This window comes from Apostichopus japonicus, chromosome 20 (assembly GCF_037975245.1).
Source record: "Apostichopus japonicus isolate 1M-3 chromosome 20, ASM3797524v1, whole genome shotgun sequence".
Classification (NCBI taxonomy): Eukaryota; Metazoa; Echinodermata; class Holothuroidea; order Aspidochirotida; family Stichopodidae; genus Apostichopus; species Apostichopus japonicus.
In genome coordinates, this window is record NC_092580.1 from 31,769,242 (window position 1) to 31,790,143 (window position 20,902).

The 20,902-nt window shown below is 38.1% G+C and overlaps 1 protein-coding gene across 1 annotated transcript in view; it reads right to left on the minus strand.

The window, feature by feature from the left end:
• LOC139961038 (dynamin-1-like protein) overlaps window positions 1–17,515 on the minus strand; it is a 43,386-nt gene extending 25,871 nt beyond the window's left edge. Inside the window, exons 1-8 of the mRNA XM_071959865.1 lie at window positions 17,330–17,515; window positions 15,480–15,537; window positions 13,204–13,293; window positions 8,723–8,844; window positions 7,238–7,487; window positions 6,377–6,457; window positions 5,497–5,564; window positions 4,358–4,462 (exon numbers count right to left, since the gene is read on the minus strand). Of these exons, the coding sequence (XP_071815966.1) occupies window positions 4,358–4,462; window positions 5,497–5,564; window positions 6,377–6,457; window positions 7,238–7,487; window positions 8,723–8,844; window positions 13,204–13,293; window positions 15,480–15,537; window positions 17,330–17,431 (876 nt within the window). The 5' untranslated portion in view covers window positions 17,432–17,515. The remainder of the gene's footprint in view (window positions 1–4,357; window positions 4,463–5,496; window positions 5,565–6,376; window positions 6,458–7,237; window positions 7,488–8,722; window positions 8,845–13,203; window positions 13,294–15,479; window positions 15,538–17,329) is intronic.
• Between the last annotated feature and the right edge of the window lie 3,387 nt (window positions 17,516–20,902).

Consider the following 20,902-nt stretch of genomic DNA (forward strand, 5'->3'; position numbering starts at 1 on the left):
ATAAAGCATGAAGTATCTCACCAGTGGTGGTATCAGCCTAAGTAAACAGGGAGGGGGAGAGATAACATAGATTATTGGGTGTGTAAATATCTATTTACCTCACAATGACAAAAGTTGGCAAAATGTCCAAAAGCTGAGGTAAGGTTTGGATAAAGCATGGAGTATCACACCATTGGTGACACCAGACTAAGTAAACCGGGATCGGGGAGGGGGGACGGAGGTAACCTGGAGGCAACATAGATTCTTGAGGGTGTCAAAATGTATCAATTGGACAACTTTTACATATCTAACCTCTGAAAATATTGCAATTTTAAACCTGATTAGAGAAGTAGGGTCACCCAGATGCGAGTCGACAATTGGATTACATTGAAGCAACTCCCAACTCTAACTGACAATTCGTTCTCAAGTTATCCCGAAAATACTTGTTTTTTTTTACATTAATTAAACCTTTGGTGACCTTGGATCACATGAATGTTAAGTTTCAAAATGTTCTCCTAACCAGTTCACAACTTGTCCCAAAATATCAACCGCTTCACACTTTGGCACTGGAAGTTATTGCATTAAATGTCTAAAAATTAACTTTGACCTAATATAACTTCACACACAAAGGTCACCTGGGGTCAACCCATTGACATTTTTGACCGGTCGGACGTGAATATAGCATCAAAACTATAAAAATTCAAACATGTTTTTCTTTGCCCATTTTCTCCCCCCAAAGTACTAGTTTTTTAACATTAATTGACCTTTGGTGACCTTGGATCACATGACCGTTAAGTTTGAAAATATTCCCCTATACCATTTGCAACTTGTCCAAAAATATTGACTGTGTCACACCTTGGCACTGGGGGTTATTGCATTAAATGTCTGAAAATTAACTTTGACCTTGTATAACTTCACACACAAAGCTCACAGGGGTGTCAACCCATTGACATATTTGATCGGAAGGTACCTTTGATATCCAAATCTAGCATCAAAACCAAACATTTTCTTTTTCGCCCGTTTTCTCCCAAAATAAGCACATTTTTTCTAATGTGACCTTTGACCTTTTGACCTTGGTTTCAGATGTAGTTTGATCACCTGATTCCAAAAATCGACACGACAAGTCTGTACAGCCCTCCTAACTCCGACCGAAAACTTTGACCCCATTATAAATTCACAGGCAAAGGTCACATGGGGTCAACCTTATGACATTTATGATCAGAAGGTACCTTTGACATCTGAAAATAACATCAAAACTGTAAAAATCCCCAAAACACGAAAAAGGTCACCAGAGGTCAAATTGAGGTCAAGGGTCACCCAGATGCGGGTCGACAATTGGATTACATTGAGGCAACTCCCAACCCTAACGGACATTTCGTTCTCAAGTTATTGCAAAAATACTAGTTTTTTATCATTAATTGACCTTTGGTGACCTCGGATCACTTGACCGTTAAGTTTGACAATTTTCCCCTATACCATTTGCAACTTGTCCCAAAATATCAACCATGACACACCTTGGCACTGGGAGTTATTGCATTATATGTCTGAAGATTAACTTTGACTTCATATAACTGAACCCACAAAGGTCACCTTGGGTCAACTTATTGACATTTTTGATCAGTGAGACGTAAATATAGCATCAAAACTATAAAAATTCAAACAATTTTTCTTTGCCCATTTTCTCCCCCGAAAATACTAGTTTTTTAACGTTAATTGACCTTTGGTGACCTCGGATCACATGACCGTTAAGTTTGAAAATATTCCCCTTTACCATTAGCAACTTGTCCAAAAATATCAACTGTGTCACACCTTGGCACTGGGGGTTATTGCAATAAATGTCTGAAAATTAACTTTCACCTTGTATAACTTTGCACACGAAGGTCACACGGGTGTCAACCCATTGACATTTTTGATTGGAAGGTACCTTTGATATCCAAATCTAGCATCAAAACCAGAAATTTTCTTTTTTGTTCGTTTCCTCCCTAAATAAGCACATTTTTTCTAATGTGACCTTTGACCTTTTGACCTTGGTTTCAGATGTAGTTTTATCCCCTGATTACAAAAAACAAAACGTAAAGTCTGTACAGCCATCCTAACTCCGACCGAAAACTTTGACCCCATATAACTTCGCACAAAAAGGTCACACGGGGTCAACCTGATGACATTTAGGATCAGAAGGTACCTTTGACATCTGAAAATAGCATCAAAACTGTAAAAATCCCCAAAACACGAAAAGGTCACCAGAGGTCAAATTGAGGTCAAGGGTCACCCAGATGCGGGTCGACAATTGGATTACATTGAAGCAACTCCCAACCCTAACGGACAATTTGTTCTCAAGTTATCGCAAAAAATACTAGTTTTTTATCATTAATTGACCTTTGGTGACCTCGGATCACATGACCGTTAAGTTTGAAAATATTCCCCTATACCATTTGCAACTTGTCTCAAAATATCAACTGTGTAACACCTTGGCACTGGGAGTTATTACACTAACTGTCTGAAAATTAACTTTGACCTCATATAACTTAACATACAAAGGTCACCTTGGGTCAATTTATTGACATTTTTGATTGATGAGACCTAAATTAGAGCATCAAACTATAAAAATTCAAACATGTTTTTCTTTGCCCATTTTCTACCCCCAAAATACTAGTTTTTTGACATTAATTGACCTTTGGTGACCTTGGATCACATGACCGGTAAGTTTGAAAATATTTCCCTATACCATTTGCAACTTGTCCAAAAATATCAACCATATCACACCTTGGAACTGGGAGTTGTTGCATTAAATGTGTGAAAATTAACTTTGACCTCGTATAACTTCGCACACGAAGGTCACACGGGTGTCAACCTATTGACATTTTTGATCGGAAGGTACCTTTGATATCCAAATCTAGCATCAAAACCAAACATTTTCTTTTTTGCTCGTTTCCTCCCAAAATAAGCACATTTTTTCTAATGTGACCTTTGACCTTTTGACCTTGGATTCAGATGTAGTTTAATCTCCTGATTCCAAAAAACAAAACGAAAAGTCTGTACAACCATCCTAACTCCGACCGAAAAACTTTGACCCCATATAACTTCGCACATAAAGGTCACACGGGGTCAACCTATTGACATTTATGATCAGAAGGTACCTTTGACATCTGAAAATAACATCAAAACTGTAAAAATCCCCAAAACACGAAAAGGTCACCAGAGGTCAAATTGAGGTCAAAGGTCACCCAGATGCGGGTCGACAATTGGATTACATTGAGGCAACTCCCAACCCTAACAGACATTTCGTTCTCAAGTTATTGCAAAAATACTAGTTTTTTATCATTAATTGACCTTTGGTGACCTCGGATCACATGACCGTTATGTTTGAAAATGCTCCCCTAACCAGTTCACAACTTGTCCCAAAATATCAATCTTGTCGCACATTGGCACTGGGAGTTATTGCAGTTTTAATATTTTCGGTTTTTGGACCATAACTGACCTTTGGTGACCTTTGTGGGCACCAGAAACAATAGGGCACACCCTCTCCATATGGCGGATCTATAGTCCAAGTTTGGCCTCAATCCAACATTCCCTTATTGAGATAGAGCGTACCCAAGCAAGTGTCACAGACACACACACACACACACATACATACATACACACACACGCCAACCTGACTGCATAGGTTCCTTTTGCTAAAGCAAGGAACCAAAAAAGCTACGCAAAGTATTGCTTTTTTTTGGTTTTTTCAAAACGATGGTTGGGCTACAAATTAAATGCACTACGTAGCATTCAGCAGTACAACAATGTGTATATGTAATTAGTGTGCAATACATTACACGACGCGTACCTAACAACAGTACAGAAAATTGGTCGCGAGGGTAGCCATTTTTGTATATCTAACATGTAGCTGCCATGAGTCATAGCCAATCTGCTAAAAACCAGACTTGGGGCGGGGCTTAATCATCAAAAACAGGGAAATGTGGGCAAAAGTTCCCTACAAACAAGTTTTGGAGCGTGTGCAAAAAAGGCTTGCGACAACTGTGTTTCAGCCCGATTTGGACATAAGTGGGTGAAAAAGTCATAGAATGAGATACAATTCTGGAATGAAAAATAGTAACTTTTGTTGGCCTATATGATATATGCTTGCTCTGCAAATTCCAGAGAAAAAGAACTTTGTATGAAGACGCTGAAACTTTTTTAACAGAAGTGAGAGTCCCACTTACTGTTACAATATCTCTATACATGTAATGTATTGAGATAACAATGTTTCCAACAAAGGCTGCTGACCGGATGGTCATGTCATGTCCCTGAGGGTCATGTAGGATCGTCAACAAGAAGGTTCACATGCACCTTTCTGACAAATAAAAAACTTGTCTGGTTATGGGATTTTGCTTACCCTGTTTAATGTTTTTGCTAAGAATGGTGTCCCGTTTCTATTTGCCAGGGCAGGGTATTTCCTCTGGAAATATGTTGACTCATCTTTCATGGAGTCGGAAATGTTCTGTTGTAGTAAAAAATGGAAACACCAAAATGACACATTAGAGAGCAGATTGGTTACTCATACCAACATACATCATACACATCATATACATATATTTACATCATATACATACATAAATCATACACGCATACATACACCCATACATACAACAAAGCTGCACAGACTTGATTATAGCCAAGCTATATTGCATAGAATGCACAGAGTGCATATGCCAGCTCTGTAAAACTATCTCTAAAAGTTTGTCACCCGGCCATTGAGAAAAATCACCTTCTGTGGAAACAACGATTACAATGGATTTGAAAATATGTCATGTGACTATGTATAACTGTCAACCCACAACAACATATATTCATGGAAAGTAAACAGGATCAGGGATTTGGGGGTTGTATGGCCTGATCTGTCAGGGTAGTATGGTCTGATCTTGGAGGGTTGTATGGCCTGATTTGGGAGGGTTGTATGGCCTGATTTGTGAGGGTTGTATGGCCTAATATGGGAGGGTTGTGTGGCCTGACTTGGAAGGGTTGCATGGCCTAATTTGGGAGGGTTGCATGACCTGATATGAACTTACACACATTCACAACATAAATAAACCCACATAAATAAACCATCCTGGTGAGGGAGATCAAGATTGCTTTAACAACGAAAGCAGCATTGCAAGCATATGAGGAAATATTTCAATGTAAAGATATGTGGGACATGTGACCTTAAGAAATGCAAGAACTGTCCTTTTAATGGACTGAGCTATCCAACCTTACCATGATAGGCAATGCATTTGGTGTGTTGAAATAGTCTCTTTGGTCTTCACAATGTGCCAGCAAACAGTTGCAGACAACAGAAGACTCAATACCTGCACTCCACAATGCATTAGGATATTGCGACAATTACTGCCTTCGTAAAGTGTCATTTTTGATGGTGGCGAAGGTATCAAGATATTCCAGACTGCACAGTGCTCCTCGCACAAGTTTTGTAAGAGAAATCACATTTTGCTAACTTGAGTTTCTGGAGTACGTATGACATCTTTTTTATTTACTTACCTTTTTGTTATTTATGTCCATCTGACTTCTGTTAACTACACCAATGATACCTAACTTGACAGGAATAACTGTGATAGAAGAAAAGAAAATGAAATTGCGTTTTGCTACAAGAAAGAAACAGGATGTGCAGAGAGTGGAGCTTCTTTGCTCTTGTCATAGACGAACAGACTCAAAACTAAGGAAAGTAAGAATTCGGATTGAAAGATAACCCTCATCGAATCCATCTCGATTGCTGAAGTAAGTAGCTGATGTGTATTATCTGTCATAACCTCTACCCTGTGCAATTGTCAAAACCTTTCAGTCACCCAACCAAGCCTTCATTGTCGGAAAATTTCAACCTAAAAGCAACATTTTAAGTTAATCTGTTGCATTTGTTTTATTTCACTTCATACTAATACATGAAGGCGTCATGATCCAAATGGCTAAGGCAATGAACTTGCGATCTAAGGTTTGCAGGTTCGAGTCCTGGCCAGATCATCGTTGTGTCCTTGGCAAGGCACTTATCTCCATTGCCTCTCTTTACCCAAGGGGGAATAAATGGGGACCTGCAAGGTAACTTGCAAATAAGTTGCATGCGCCGGTTTGTCGCTGCACCCTATGGGAAGTCCCCGGGGTGGGGGGAGGGGGGCATGTAGATGCGACACACTGTCATGATCCCAAAAATGCTGTCTCAAATCATGCACACTTGGGAGAGTCAGTATGACAAGTTATCGGTGACCGAGGGTAAAATGTTGGTAAAAGTCGTGTTACAAGGCCCTTGCCTTGATACAAGAATGTAAACTTTTGACACTTTATTATCCTTTAACGTTACAGTTTCCTGGATCACCCTAGTCACAAAGTTGTCATCTACCGTGAGGATAGTAGACAGAAGTAGACGTACCTCTACCACACAGTATATCTACAGCATCTGTGCCTGCATCCATCAGATCCAGTTTGGTGAAGACAGCAAGAGTTCGCCGACCTTCAAGATTATACAAAAACGAAATAAAATAAGATATATATTTGACACCAGAATTTGCAACATCTATCAAAGGTTTAGTTCCACAGGATAAGTATTCTCCATTTTCATCTTTCTAGTTCTGAAGTTTCTCTAGCCTCAGATGAAAATAATAGTTCATAGCAACAGAGAATATGAGTCACTGGAGTAGGGTAGGATAAAGTGACATACCAGAGTCTGTGCAATTGTTGCAAGCAGAGACGTTTAGGGATTTGATGTAAAGAATAGTGATGAACCAACAATCAAAGTAACAAAAAGAAATGACAAAATTAAGACCAGTGCAAGGCTGAAACTCAGCATAAATCTATCATTTTTTTTGTACTTCAAAAGGGTAAATGACATTTCCATTACCTGGAATGCTCTGATGTAATTTTATTCATGACCAAACATGATACCCAGGGAATATGTTTTAATGTCACATCCACAATACAATGTTAATAATAACCATCACTATACGATATGATGTACAGGTCGAAAAGTGATATCTATTAAAAACCTTTCATGAAAACAGCGATCTTTATACAACACAAAAATTACCAGAGACTAAAAATTTTAATTGACTTTGTACCTCTTTGGAGTTTATAGACATGTGGGCCATTCGTTACCAACGGCACATTCGTTACCAATCATACATTCATTACCAATCATACATTCATAACCAGCGATATACATTACAAATGATACATTATACATGATACGTTACAAATGATACATTACAAATGATACATTACAAATGACACATACCGTCTGGGTCGACCTTCTTGGCCAGTTTTAGGGCTTCTGACGTCGCCATATCTGTGTTTGCTGCTGTTACTGCCAAGATGATTGAGTTGGGGTTGCTAATGTGCTCCACGACTAAACTCCGTATCTGAAGTTCGATGTCTTCCGGCTGGTCGCCGACCGCTACTTTCGTGAGGCCTGGCAGGTCAACCAAGGTCAAATTGAGAACTTTATTGGAATAGACTCTTAGATGGATTGCATCTGGTGAAATTCCCTACGAAGATGAAAAAAAAGAAGTAGTATTTAGAGAAACGGGTGTGGCAGAAAAGGAGGGATGGGGGTTTCTTAGACATTCTCCCAGGTCATCATCAAGCTTTGCAGCTACAGAAACCAGAGCATCTTTTACGGAGATAAAAGTCAAGTCGTTTGGGAAATGAAGCGAAGATAAAATCTCTCAATGACATTATTAAGTATTATTAATTAATTTTATACTTACTCCCCATTTTATGTTTTGGATCAACATAAACAATTGACTCTCTACTCTTCACTCATTAGTTTTAATTATCATCATTCTTTTAAAATTATTTTTTGCCTATGAGGAGAAAAAAATTCTGTGAAATAAGCTGTGTGCGGGCAGATGCTATGTCACATAATGGGTACAGTGGGTTTGGTCAAATCTCAGACACACACTTTCAAAACTGAAGAGAGAAATCACTGTTAGCAAACTACTTACATACTGCAAAAAGCCTTTTCCTAATCCCATTTCCTTCCTTTTCACCACCATTACCAATTACCCTCCCCTTCTTACACCCCTCAGAGTGTATCTCCACCTCCCATAATGACCTCTCATAACTCTTTCCTTTCAAATTTCCTCAAGATCTCCTTTGTCCTGTCTTCTTTTGCTCTATTCATTGCTCATTTGTCCAATTCAACTGTCCGTCTGTCTCTCTGTCAATCTGTCTCTCTGTCCATCTGTTTCTCTCTCTGTCTCTTAAATTGTTTCATATCAGTCAAGACCCTGAAGAAGATCCTGCTAGGATCCAAACACCTGGCCCTCTTACTTTCAAACTTGATAAACTTTCTAACTCTAACTTTCAAGAACTGGTAGGAGAAATCAGTCAACTTACAGCAGTAGAACAATTTCACTGGTATCTGAGGTCATTTCAATTTGCCAAGAGTAAATAGATATTAATCGATGTTAGTCAATAGAAGGTCTGTGTACACATAATTACGCTTGAAGACCCATGGTTACAGAAGCTTTGAATATTCTGGCTCTTATCTATGAAACAAGTTACCAGATCACATTCAAACATGCTCTAAACTTTCTACTTTCACAAGTTTACCTAAGACCGATTTTTTCACTTGTTCTTTTGAATATTAATTTGCTTTGTTTGTAAAGCAACTTGAGCAGTGACTTTTGTCTACTGATTTATTATCATTTATTATTATTATTTTTATTATTACGCATGGTGACAGTGGACGTCCCACTGTGCTTGCTTTTCATCTCACCTTATTTGTTCCAGCCATCCTGTCTGTCTCGCTTTGGATCTCTTCCCGTATCTCTTCAAAGTCTGTATATATTTTGTTCTTTGTGTGGAGAAACTTACCCCATTCTTCTGCCTCGATCTCAACTAAAAGAATAAAAGAACGTAAAAAATATAGGCATAATTTTGAACATATCATCATTGTTATTTAACTTAATAAAGACAAACACAGTGCCATAGATACTGTTTACAGTGTCAATGTTGTCTTCTATATGATCCTCACCTGTACATCCAATAGTGTACCTGGTTAAGACTGCTGTAGACAAATCAACTTGGATATTAAAATAACTCATATTTTGATTAAAAATATCTTTGATAAAACTTTACCAAAAATATAGCTTCTGATCATGGAAATTATAAAAAATACCCCCTTCTTTTGTAACCAGAACATTTGAACCTGGAAGATGCAATAGTTACAGGTACAATAAAACACTGACCAGTTTGGACATTCTGAGGATAAAAGTATTTAGGCAAGGTTTTTTGTGAAAATGCTGCCAAAAACTATCATCCTTGTATATTCTTTTCAGTAAGAATATCACATCAACCACATGGTTTGTTTATCCCACAATCTAACAAACAGAAAGTTGGAAATGCTTCTTTCCCTTGTTAAATTCTCTAGGAACAAACTGAAAGTACGCATTTTAAAATTGGAAGAAGTAAACAGCAGACAGAGCTTATCAAATAAAACAACAAAAACTGCTACTTCTAATCGCTATCTTTAGCTCCAAAGGTCAATAACTTAACACTCAACTGTAATATTTTAATGGTACATCATGGAGAATCAGAATATGCGATGCTAATTTATCAAATATGAAATATGAATCAACATAGAACAAAGACACAATGTTCGGGGGACATGCTTCTGTACAAATTTCGCACGGGATAACAAATTTATTTGTGGCATGTGCAGTAATATACTATAAGCCATGCTAACAAATTCATGCTACTCCTTATTAAGGAAAATGGGCGGGTGAGGGTTGCTTGGAAGAATAAAATGAAATGCACACTGGAATGGATAAAATGGGATGATATCTTATTTTCTACTGGAAAACAAAAAATGCTCAACTCTGTCAAACAAGACAGGGAGGAAGAAGCGTATTATCAGTAAGAGCATAGAAATTAAGGGAATAAAAGAGAGCAATTTCTTAAGCTTTTCTCAAGGAGACAAAAATGCCAATGATTCTTAGGTTGTAGTGACCATATTATACTGGTCAACTTTGTTTGTTTACTTACCCCCTCTAATAAGCCTCTAGCTAGAGTAATCCAGATTGCATTAATGGAATTCTCCATCAGTAGCACTTTATAAAGTTTCTATACACATGCTAATTAGGTTACCATTGAAAGTACCTAGGCTGGTATATAAGGGACACACATTTGGTCACTCACTCTCTTCTCCACATGGTCTGCAGACAGTTAAGATACTGATAACAGTTATTACTTATACATATCTTTTACCTTAGACATTGCAGTTTCTCAGGGCATGTTCACCCAGTGTTTATCTCATTAAGAGAGTGGTTATAGGGCAGGGTGGATACTACATTCATATTTGTATTGCCTTACTTATTAGGAGTAATTGCGTGTCTAGTCTGCATCATATTTATTTGGTAGATCTACCTCTCGCTAGCGCTATAGTTACAAAGCCATTATATTTTGACCATATACAGCTCACACGTCTAGGCCATTTACTGGAGAGTTAAGTTCGTCAATTGAAATAGTCAGAGGGGCGACTGGGTCGTCGGAGGATCATTTAGAACAGCGTTGTCCAACCTACGGCCCGCAGGCCACAGTCCAGCCCGCCGCAGGGTTGCGTCCGGCCCGCCAGAGATGCTCTACTGTGCGAAATTTTAGTGAGCAGATTTATTGATTTATATAATCAGTCATTCGAACCTTCTGGGTCCAAAAAACTGCATACAGGTCAGTTTGTGTGACACTCTCTCAGTGGAGGGGGGGGGGCGGCTGAACTTTATTCATCTGTTTTATCAGGAAGGAAAATAAATCAGTGCGCTCCGCGCGCAGTGCTCACATTTGTTGCCTTGGGCTTCGGGCAAAAAATCGAAAATCGAGCGTAGGGTTCATGCGGCCCCCTCCTTCATCATAACCATTCCATGTGGCCCTCCTCTGCAAAAGGTTGGACAACCCTGATTTAGAACATAGTTGTCAAGAGTAAGTATAACTTAAAACTATATTTAATCTCTTCAAGGGCAGTCCTAATGTTGAACAAACCTTTGCGACAGGTAGGACAAATTTATACGACACTAACATAAGAAGAGGGAGTTTCGAAAAGAAATGGACCCTGCCCACTGATTGATTTTAAATAAAGTTCAATCTATATTGAAAACTCAGGCCTTTCACATCCAATAGGAAAACAAATGCTATTAATATAATCTTTACATAACTGTACACAATTCAATACTCAAGCACAGGAACAGTATACAGTAACTGGATTTCTCAAACTCTCCTACCAGTACCAAATACAAGAAATCTACTGCCAACCCTGATTTATAGCCACTCACTAAGAGAAAAGCATTTACCCTTATGGTAACAACAGTGCACAGTACATGCTCAGCCATGACCTTTGGTTGATTGCACTAGTTCTGCTGTTACTTAGCTCGCCGAGTTTGTGACTGCCTCAGATCTCTTCCTTCCATTCTCCTCTTGGATAATCGATTAAGCTTAATTAATATGTTCTGTCACCTTGATGGTGAAACTTTTAATTTCTATCAATTTCAAAAATTTGATGATTACTGATTGATCACAACCAGTGATGTATGACAGTCTTATATTCTCTTCCAATTATCATTTATTACTAACAGATCTCCTTTTATTGAGGAGTAATGAGATTGGGTTAAATCACTTTACCACTGATTTGATGGACAGGAGAAATCCATTTTTCATGTTATGTTTCTCTATTCTCTCACATATATTGTATTGCTCTAAATAGCCTTCTCCCTTAGAGGATATAGTAGGTGAAAGGTAGACCCAACTATGATTATAGCAGTCTTGTTCAAAATGTTCAAAAATACCCTTCATACTCACACAAAAATTAATTGTTCTCCTGGTTTGGGGGGAGGGGTTTATGTAATTTTTCGTTACAAACTGGGTGGGTAATAATCCCCTGAGAGGGTAAATTGGTCATAGCAGCAGTCTTTGTCTTATAATGGACAAGACGAAACTTAGAGTATTTATATGGCAGAAACACTAGCTACAAAACTGGGTACACCTTGCCAAAGATGTGTACAAGGGTTGTACAGAAACATGCAACAAACTGCTATAACACAGTACATTTATGACGGTTGTAATTACAGTACACAACAAGACACGGACAGTTTTATTTGCACCCACACAAGATCTTATCATGAAGCACTCGTAGTATAACAGGAACAGACACATGTGCAACATCTTCATGTTGCTCACAACATGCCACAATCAAGATTTGTCCTTTAATTTATTCGCACTTGGATTTTTTGCCTTAGTTGTCATGCCTTGATTAAAACATCCGAGATAACAATCAAGTTACCTTTGGATTCTGCATCCATCATCAGTGATGGGGTACAACATGAAACGGAAAAGAACAAGGGAGGGTCATCTTCTGATTGAGAGGGGCAAGGTATGACTAAATAATCAAAACACAAGCAGTCTTATCTAATTTTAATTTGGTTTAATGTTGAAATGTGTTTTTAAGTCATTTAGTGGAAAAGATATACACTACCTGTGCAATATTTGAATCGTTACAGTATTACACTGAATATTCAAAGGCACCACCCGACCCCAACCCCACCCCCCACTACTGCCCCTCCTACAGTACCTCACCCAACACCATCTTTCTAACGAAATTAAAATAACAGATAACACGGTATAACAAGCATGTCTAGGAAATATTTCGAAGTTAAATTAAAGTTTTTACTAGCTACATGACGAACGGACTGCCAAGAATAGTATTCTTGTCATGAGAGGCTGAAACAAAACTCTGTGAATAAATTAAGTCTGTAAGTGTGGCTAGTTAATATCTATGTAAATATGACCTAGCCACAGGGTTGTACAGTAGGAACACACGCTGTTGTATACACTTGGGATTTTTTGTCATGTTACCATGGTAACTAGGGTCCAGGTTCAAGTTGGCAGAGGCATGGAAAGAATGAGAAAGACTGACTATGCTTTTATTTGAACTTTCTGAGGATCATATTAAAGTGAGAAGTTCCTAGTTTATCTTTTTTTTTCTTTGGGGGGGGGAGGGGAGGGGGAGAAGAGAAGACTAAGGTGTCACAACTCACACCAGACATTCTCACACAGCACACACATATAAAGGTCCTCCTGGTCAAGATTGACACAGCAAGAACCTGTCCTCGGCTGAGAAGAGGTGATCTTCTCGAACCATAAACTCAGTGAACATGATTTTCAGAATTTTATGGCAGCATTTCTAATGGTTTCGAATCATCGATTTCTCACCTTCGCCTTCCCCTGCTGCATTCTTTTTGTCTTCTGGATCGACATGGATCATCTGCAGAACCAGCGGCCTCCTAGTAACAATTCCACTTCCTGCGGAGATAGAAAACAAAAGGAAAAATTACTTTACACCTTTGCAGATAGAACACCAAACAACCTTCCATAACAACGGTAAAAGAACCGATGCTTTAAAGCACCTGGGTGCATCTAGTTGCCAATTATCACAAACTTAAAGAAATCTATATAAATACTCAAAATAAGTTGGCAATTGATCAAAAAAGACATTCTGCATTTTTCACAATGAAAAAAAATGTAAAAAAAAGAAGGAATTAGTTAGTCTCTAGGAAAATGACTCTACATTTTGAATCTACATGTTTATCCTAAACAATTTTCATCTATTAAAGGTATTCAAAATTCCCAAACTTGTTGCCAGACTGCTTTCTAATACTATCATTAGTAACAGGTAAGTCAGAAAGTCTTAACATTTTCGGATTTTCCTGTATCACAATTTGAATTGCAAATTGATTAGTGAAGCTAATTAATGAACTTCACTGTTTGGATGGGTATTTTGGTGTCAAATATGTACCAAAACACATTGTAAAATGCTGCCTTAACATGTGTTAGAGGTATCAGTGGTTATTTTCCTACCTACAGTACAACCAAGACCTAGTGCTTCAAAGTGTGTATGTGTCTGCTATTGGAAATCATCAATTTCCTGCCTCTGATATCCCTTCCCTTAAGACTGAGCAACCTGGTACTATAAATGTTGCCACTGGGGATTCAGTAATGGATGCTAATTTAGTAGAAGTTACCTAATTAAGTGTTTAAATATCTGACAGATATAACCGTTATTGCATTTTTTTTTGGCGATGCTATCAAAACATGCAAGTTAACAAGAAAATCATAAACTTGGTTCTACTATTACAAATGTTTCAATTTAAAGCTAAAAGTTCAAGTATAGATTAATTCTTTTCTCAAACGTAATATTAATACAGGAATGTTTCAACATGTGTGTATTTAGTCTGAATCTCTCCCTGAAATTTAACAATGGCTGATATTTACATCGCATCATGGATGATGTATAAAACAAATACCAGATATTCGTTAGTAGTTATAACAGCTAGCACATAGCTTTGCAAAAATGACCTTGTGATGACCTTGTATGCTGCATCATGCTTATTTAATGCTGGTCACCAAATTCCTTATATTTTATATTGTCTACAATTTCGATAGGATTCACTATTGCATTACAAATCATATATATATATATACGAACATACACATGAAAACTGTGACTAATAACAGTTTTGTTAATGACCTATTTTTTTATTGTTGTCATTCTTTTGTCACTTCTCTTTTTTATACCAGCATGGTAACATCATGCTATCCACTAAAGTATCTTTGCCAGAAATGCACTGAAGTTCATGGCAATTACTCCTGTAATGAGGAGAAGGAAAGCACTAGGGGTAAAAACTTACCAACTGTATTCTAGTGCTTTTCTCTGTTGATTATAATTATCAAAGAATGGACCATATTTGTATTAAGTTTTGCCCCTGCATACTATTTAAAGTACAAAGCCTTGCTCATAATGCATGTACAAGTACACAGATACATTGTAAAATTATGCATTTGTTGACTGAAGTTAGAATATTCTTATTTTTTGCAAGCTCATCACTGTATCTATGTCTCATAAGACATAGATACAGTATGGGGCTAAACTATTTAATTCATAACGTACGTGTAAATTATTGTACACACATTTCCACCGCATGCTTTATTAAAAGCACTACAGGGTACTGTATCTGGGAATTAATTCAGGCACCAGTTTGACTTGGGTACCAACTTCTGTGTTCCTTGCTTAAGTTTTTCTAAAAGTTCAACATTCTACTACACCAGCAACCCTTCCACTTAATTTAGAAATCTATACACTTTAAACTTTGCACTTCATGTGAATTCCCCCCCCCCATACCCCACCCCCCCCCCAAAAAAAATTAAAATTAAAATGATTCAGTTTTTTAGAATGAATTTCCATAAATTCAGTATGGGTGGTATGTGATATTTGTACCCAAAGAGCTGGAAATATGCTCTGCCACTTCTAAACCGCGCAACATATAGTACCTATAAGACCTGCAAAAAGCAACGCTATATATTTCAATCTCAAAGCCTAGTTTGATCACAGCTCATTTAACTGGTATCCATGTATCCTTACATAAACTTAACAACTATAATCACTCAAATTCTTCATTAAAGAAGAAAGTGACCAACCAAGAAATTCTTACCTCTTGGTAGAAAGTCTCTTCCAACAAGGTTTTCAAGGACAGAGCTTTTACCGCTACTCTGTAAAAACAAAAGGTACAAAATATTGAAAAAGAGGAAAAGGTCACTCTTACCACGGTGTTACTGAAATGCTAAATTACTGACATTGTAGAATTTTACAGTAAATTCAGTGTTTTATCGCTGCATTCAATGTGACTTCAGACAAGATTCTCTTGATCTCTACTATATTGATTTTCACCACCCCTGCCCCTCTTCCAACCACCCTTGTACTTTTCTACTCGCCAACTCCATAGTAGCTCCACGCTTTGACCCTGCAGCGATTGAACTAACATCCAATTCTTCAAATATCCCTGTATCTACAGTGTGCAGATCACTCGCTAAATTCCACACATCCTCAAGACCTGTTCCAACATTTACCCTGGGTGCTTGCAAACATCCAGCTCCTCGGAAATTACGGTAGGTCCATGTAAATTACATTTTAAGCCATGTCGATTCAACAAAATCAAACTTCAATGGCTACTTTTGATGATGCATGAAGTACAGTTTACGCACGAACGTTGCAACCAAAATTTGACTGAAGCACCTGGTCAAAGGGACAGCGAAAATTGACTAATTAGAAACACTCATTACATTAGCAACACTCAATACGGAGAAAACAAACATAGTTTTCAGTATCAGAGATGTTAGCTTCCCACAAAATTCATAGATTTTCTCAACTCAAAACATTTTCTGATCGAAACAATGATTCACATATTACGTGATAGTCTCAGAAAACAATTCAAGTGCATCTTCGTAATATGAGCGCTTTTTATCGAAATGTATGTATGTGACTTAACTATGTTTGAGTGCACACATAGCAAAACCTTCCCTATCTCTACACAGGGGAAAGGAATGTTACAAGTAGTTGCATACTTTGTGTTCATTGAGCACTACAGATGCAAGAATGTCTGCAGACAATGGGTAAGGGACTATTACTATTAGTGAATCAATTCACAGCAAATTTGGAAACGCATCATTAGCTATTTCTAGCATAGAACTCTCTGTAATGGAAATGTTGTTACCCCTGTACCTTGCGATTGATAGTTATATTACAACTTCAATCGTCCGTAAGATTGGAAGAAATTTTGGTTCTTAACAGAAGAAGTTGTGGTTTCTTTAAAGAATGACAGAAAGATGCCCATTCAAAATTTTGTAATGTTTTGCATCTGGCCTAGTTGTGAGTGTAAACTTGGGGTGTGTTTCTCAAGGGAAAACAAGTTTGCATCTGCCATATGCAAGCAATATGAAGGTTTGGCATCCCTGGCTAAGACAACGCTTCCCAGACTCAGAATCCTACATTCGTTACAATGCTGTTAGCAATCACCAATTATTGCTTTATTTCAGCATCCTCAAAGTTATGGAGGATAATACCAATTTAATCATTTTACCAATTTTCTCGCCATCCCCTTACTAATGTTAATGGACTTTAGTGTAAGTTACTCTAACTAGTGTTACTTATTTAATTTGGCAAATTGATTTTACCTTTAGCCTAGGCTAGTGGAATGTGGGCAGGTCTAGCCGAAAAAATGGCTTATCAGGTATATGTGGTCATTACCACTGTGAGACAATGCTAAATGGGAAAACTTTAGCGGGGTAGGCTAACTCAACTTGGTAAAGTTACTTCGTGGTTGGGGTGGGCCTATGGGATTCACTTGCGTACGCACTGTATACTGCAACACTTGTACAGTAGCACCACTGATAACTTGGACCCATATTTGACAGTTAGCCTACAGCAACTTAGCCTGGTACTATAGTACTAGTAGCTGTGTCATGCCCAAACCCAAAAAATACAGAACCACTCGTCATAGACTACCTGTGCTCCAACAACTACGATTTGTGGGAGTTGTATAGCGTCTGACCCGATAGTGTTGAATACATCTTGTAGTTTATTGATTACTGGTATTAGTGCCTCCATTTTCGTGCGCTGTTCGGTCTCGAAAACTAGGCTGTTACTGCACCGTGCTAATTGTCAGATACAGTACATGACAATTTGTCCGATCCCATATTCTGGTCAAAGGTTTCCAGCAGTTATAACTAGACTCAGTTTTACAGTCGTTGTTAGTTTAGTTTCTAAGTTGTATGCAAAGCTGAACTGTGATGTATCTTCTGTGGTAGTATGCAGGCTACGTATGGCGTATGGCGGGCCGCGAATTTCTTTTTCCTGAACCTTTCGGGCAGTGTACGTGGAGTTTAGCCAATCAGAGCGAGGCTGAGTTGATGACGTACTACTCAGTAAAGATGGTCAGTCGGGTAAATGCGTCCCCTCAATAACATAAGGTGGAAACGAAAGAGCGCGAGTTCGAGCCCCCGTGTGGATTTTCCCCCCACTTTTTCTCATGTTCAAGTAGTTATGTCCAAGTATTATATCATGAATTGAAAATCGATATTATAAGTTATGTCATGGTTTTCGTGCATGGTCATCTTATATATGAAACTTCGTAGATAGTGTGGCGAAAATATATATAGTTTCTTTTGTTTATTTTCCTTCTAGATCTTATTAGAGGGAAATCGGTCTCAGCCCCAAAATGTGGTACATCCGTTTTAGGAAAGTTTATCTTAATTTAAAGGCAGATGACTTGCTAGAATAAAAGACAAGGGAAACAGATAGTCATTCTGGAACAATTAAAGAGAGAGGATTTATTGCATAATAAAACAAGGGCAGTACTTGCACTCTTATTTACCTAATTCGCTCATCAGTTTACAACAAACATTTGGCAGTTTCCACAATAAACCGTTAATTACTGGACCTCGTCTCTCACAAGGAGGTGCTATAGGACTGTACCACTGTGTACAAATATTGCTGTGTAGATGTGGGTAAACTGTAAGTACGTAACATACTACTGTACCAGTACTACAGTACTGAGTACAGTGTCATGTCAATCTGAAGACATTGTAAATTTGTACAACAGACAGCGATCATACATCGCCGTTTTTCAACAAAAACCGATGCAAACGTCACGTAAGTTGTGCACAATGATTCAGTATAATGTTATTAGTGCAAGGCCTATATACCTCAATACTTTCTGCTGTAGTACAACAATTATGTTGACTTATCGAATGTGATTTCCCCATGCACTTCAACATTTGGTAAGCACGCCGCTATCTTTACTGTAGTACGTCATCAACACAGCCTCTCTGATTGGCTAAACTCCACGTACACTGCCCGAAAGGTTCAGGAAAAAGAAATTCGCTGGCGGGCCATCAGTCTCAAATCATGGGAGATCGACTTATACCAATTTAAATCGACATATACCAGTTTCCTTCGACTTATACCAGTTTCCAGCAGCTGAAATTGACTTCTACCGATTTAAATCGACATATACCAGTTTCATTCTACATATCATCGATTTAAATCGACATATACCAGTTTAATTCGACATATCATCGATTTAAATCGACATATACCAATTTAAATCGATGATAAGTAAAATAAATCGGTATATGTCAATTTAAATCGATGATATGTCGAATTAAACTGGTATATGTCGATTTAAATCGATGATATGTAGAATGAAACTGGTATATGTCAATTTAAATCGACATATACCAGTTTAATTCGACTTATACCAGTTTAAATCGACATATACCGATTTAAATCGACATATACCAATTTAAATCGATGATATGTAAAATAAATCGATGATATGTCCATTTAAATCGACATCTACCAGTTTAAATCGATGATATGTCGAATTAAATCGGTAGAAGTCAATTTCAGCTGCTGGAAACTGGTATAAGTCGAAGGAAACTGGTATATGTCGATTTAAATCGGTATAAGTCTATCTCCCATGATTTGAGACTGATGGCCCGCCATAGCTACGTACCACAATATTCTATCGATTTACACACTAACTTGGCTCGAGGGGGTGGGTGAAAGTAGTGGTTTGGATGTTGAAGTCACGAATGGAAGAACATGTAATGCTAGTATTACTTCTTCTACAAGGCCTCAGAGACAACACTAGTTTAACGATTTAGTGTGTTTAGTCAAAGGGGCTTTGATTTGCAACTTAGACCATGACCAGGGTTAAAATTCTGGGCGGATGTGAATAATTGTAATTATGGTATGCTTTAATTAATATATGTCAATATTGAATACCGTTACGCGTCCCCATTTTTATACTCAATCTCACCATCTCAGTGCCACTCCCAGCCAATCTATTGTAATGGCACGGTCTCTTGGTCGTGAAAATCCAAGTTGCCTAGCTTCTTTAATTTGTTAGAGAGAATTCCCAGTGCACCCAAGCGATTTTATGAAAATCAGATCCGTAGAGCAGATATCAATTCTATACAGTAATTGGAAACCACAAATTCGATGTCCAAATCGTTCCCGAATATCGTCCAAATCGTTGCCCGAATCGTCGACGACTCTTGCCTGAATATTTCGACACATAATGAAAACGTCGCAAAATAAAAAAGATTGTCAGCCTTCTCATTTCCGAATGTGGAACACCCTTACAAAGAGCCTGGCGTACTGAGCGGGCGGTCCGCCCGGGTACCAGTCAGGTGGCGTCATGCCACAGCCCCCCCCCCCCAATATAAGGAAGAGAAAAGGAGAAATAAATAAGAGGAATAAGAATGAGAATTCCTAAACAATATAATCATTATAAAGCTTTGCCAAAGATAGCACCATTTTGCATCTAAGCCACTGCACCTTACATAAACAGATAAAACTTTAAACTGAAAACGCATGTTAACGACCGTCGAATTATATAATTACTGCTCTAATAAATACAGGCGCGTAGCGAAGGGGGGGGGGCGAAGGGGGCGACCGCCCCTCCCCCATTGAGCATCTTTTTTTGTACGTTTTTATGATATCGCTAGTCATTTCAAAATAGAAAATGCTTAGATGCAACTTGCAAGGCCTGGGAAGTGCCATTTCCAGCGATCTGGGAGGCTTTTTTCGGCCAAAGTTTTCTTGTACGCTTCGCGCCAAATTATGGTGGCGCTACGCTTAGATAGTTTTCAGAGCCGTATATTTACGGCTCTGATAGTTTCCAATACCGAATCAAAAATTCCTCGCTACGCGCCTGAATAAATACTAACACAAACAGCCAATCAGGATCATGTAGCCAGTGCGCATTAACTGATCAAACACGCTAGTGAGCTACACTATACCCTTATTAGAAAGGTGGTTTCCAGGTACTGGAATGCCAAAGAAGATGTTATAAGGTAAGAAAAGCTGACATCATACAGGTTTCGCACATCATTGCTCTCGTCATTACCTCGATACTCATTTTCAATCGGCTTTTCACTTCTGGGACGTACCCTGATGCTCTTAAAACTGCTAAAAAACAAAATTTTCAAGAAAGGAGACAGTACTATCGCTGAGTCATACCGGCCAATCAGTCTATCACCCTAATAATATTTCAGATGCAATCTTTGATGT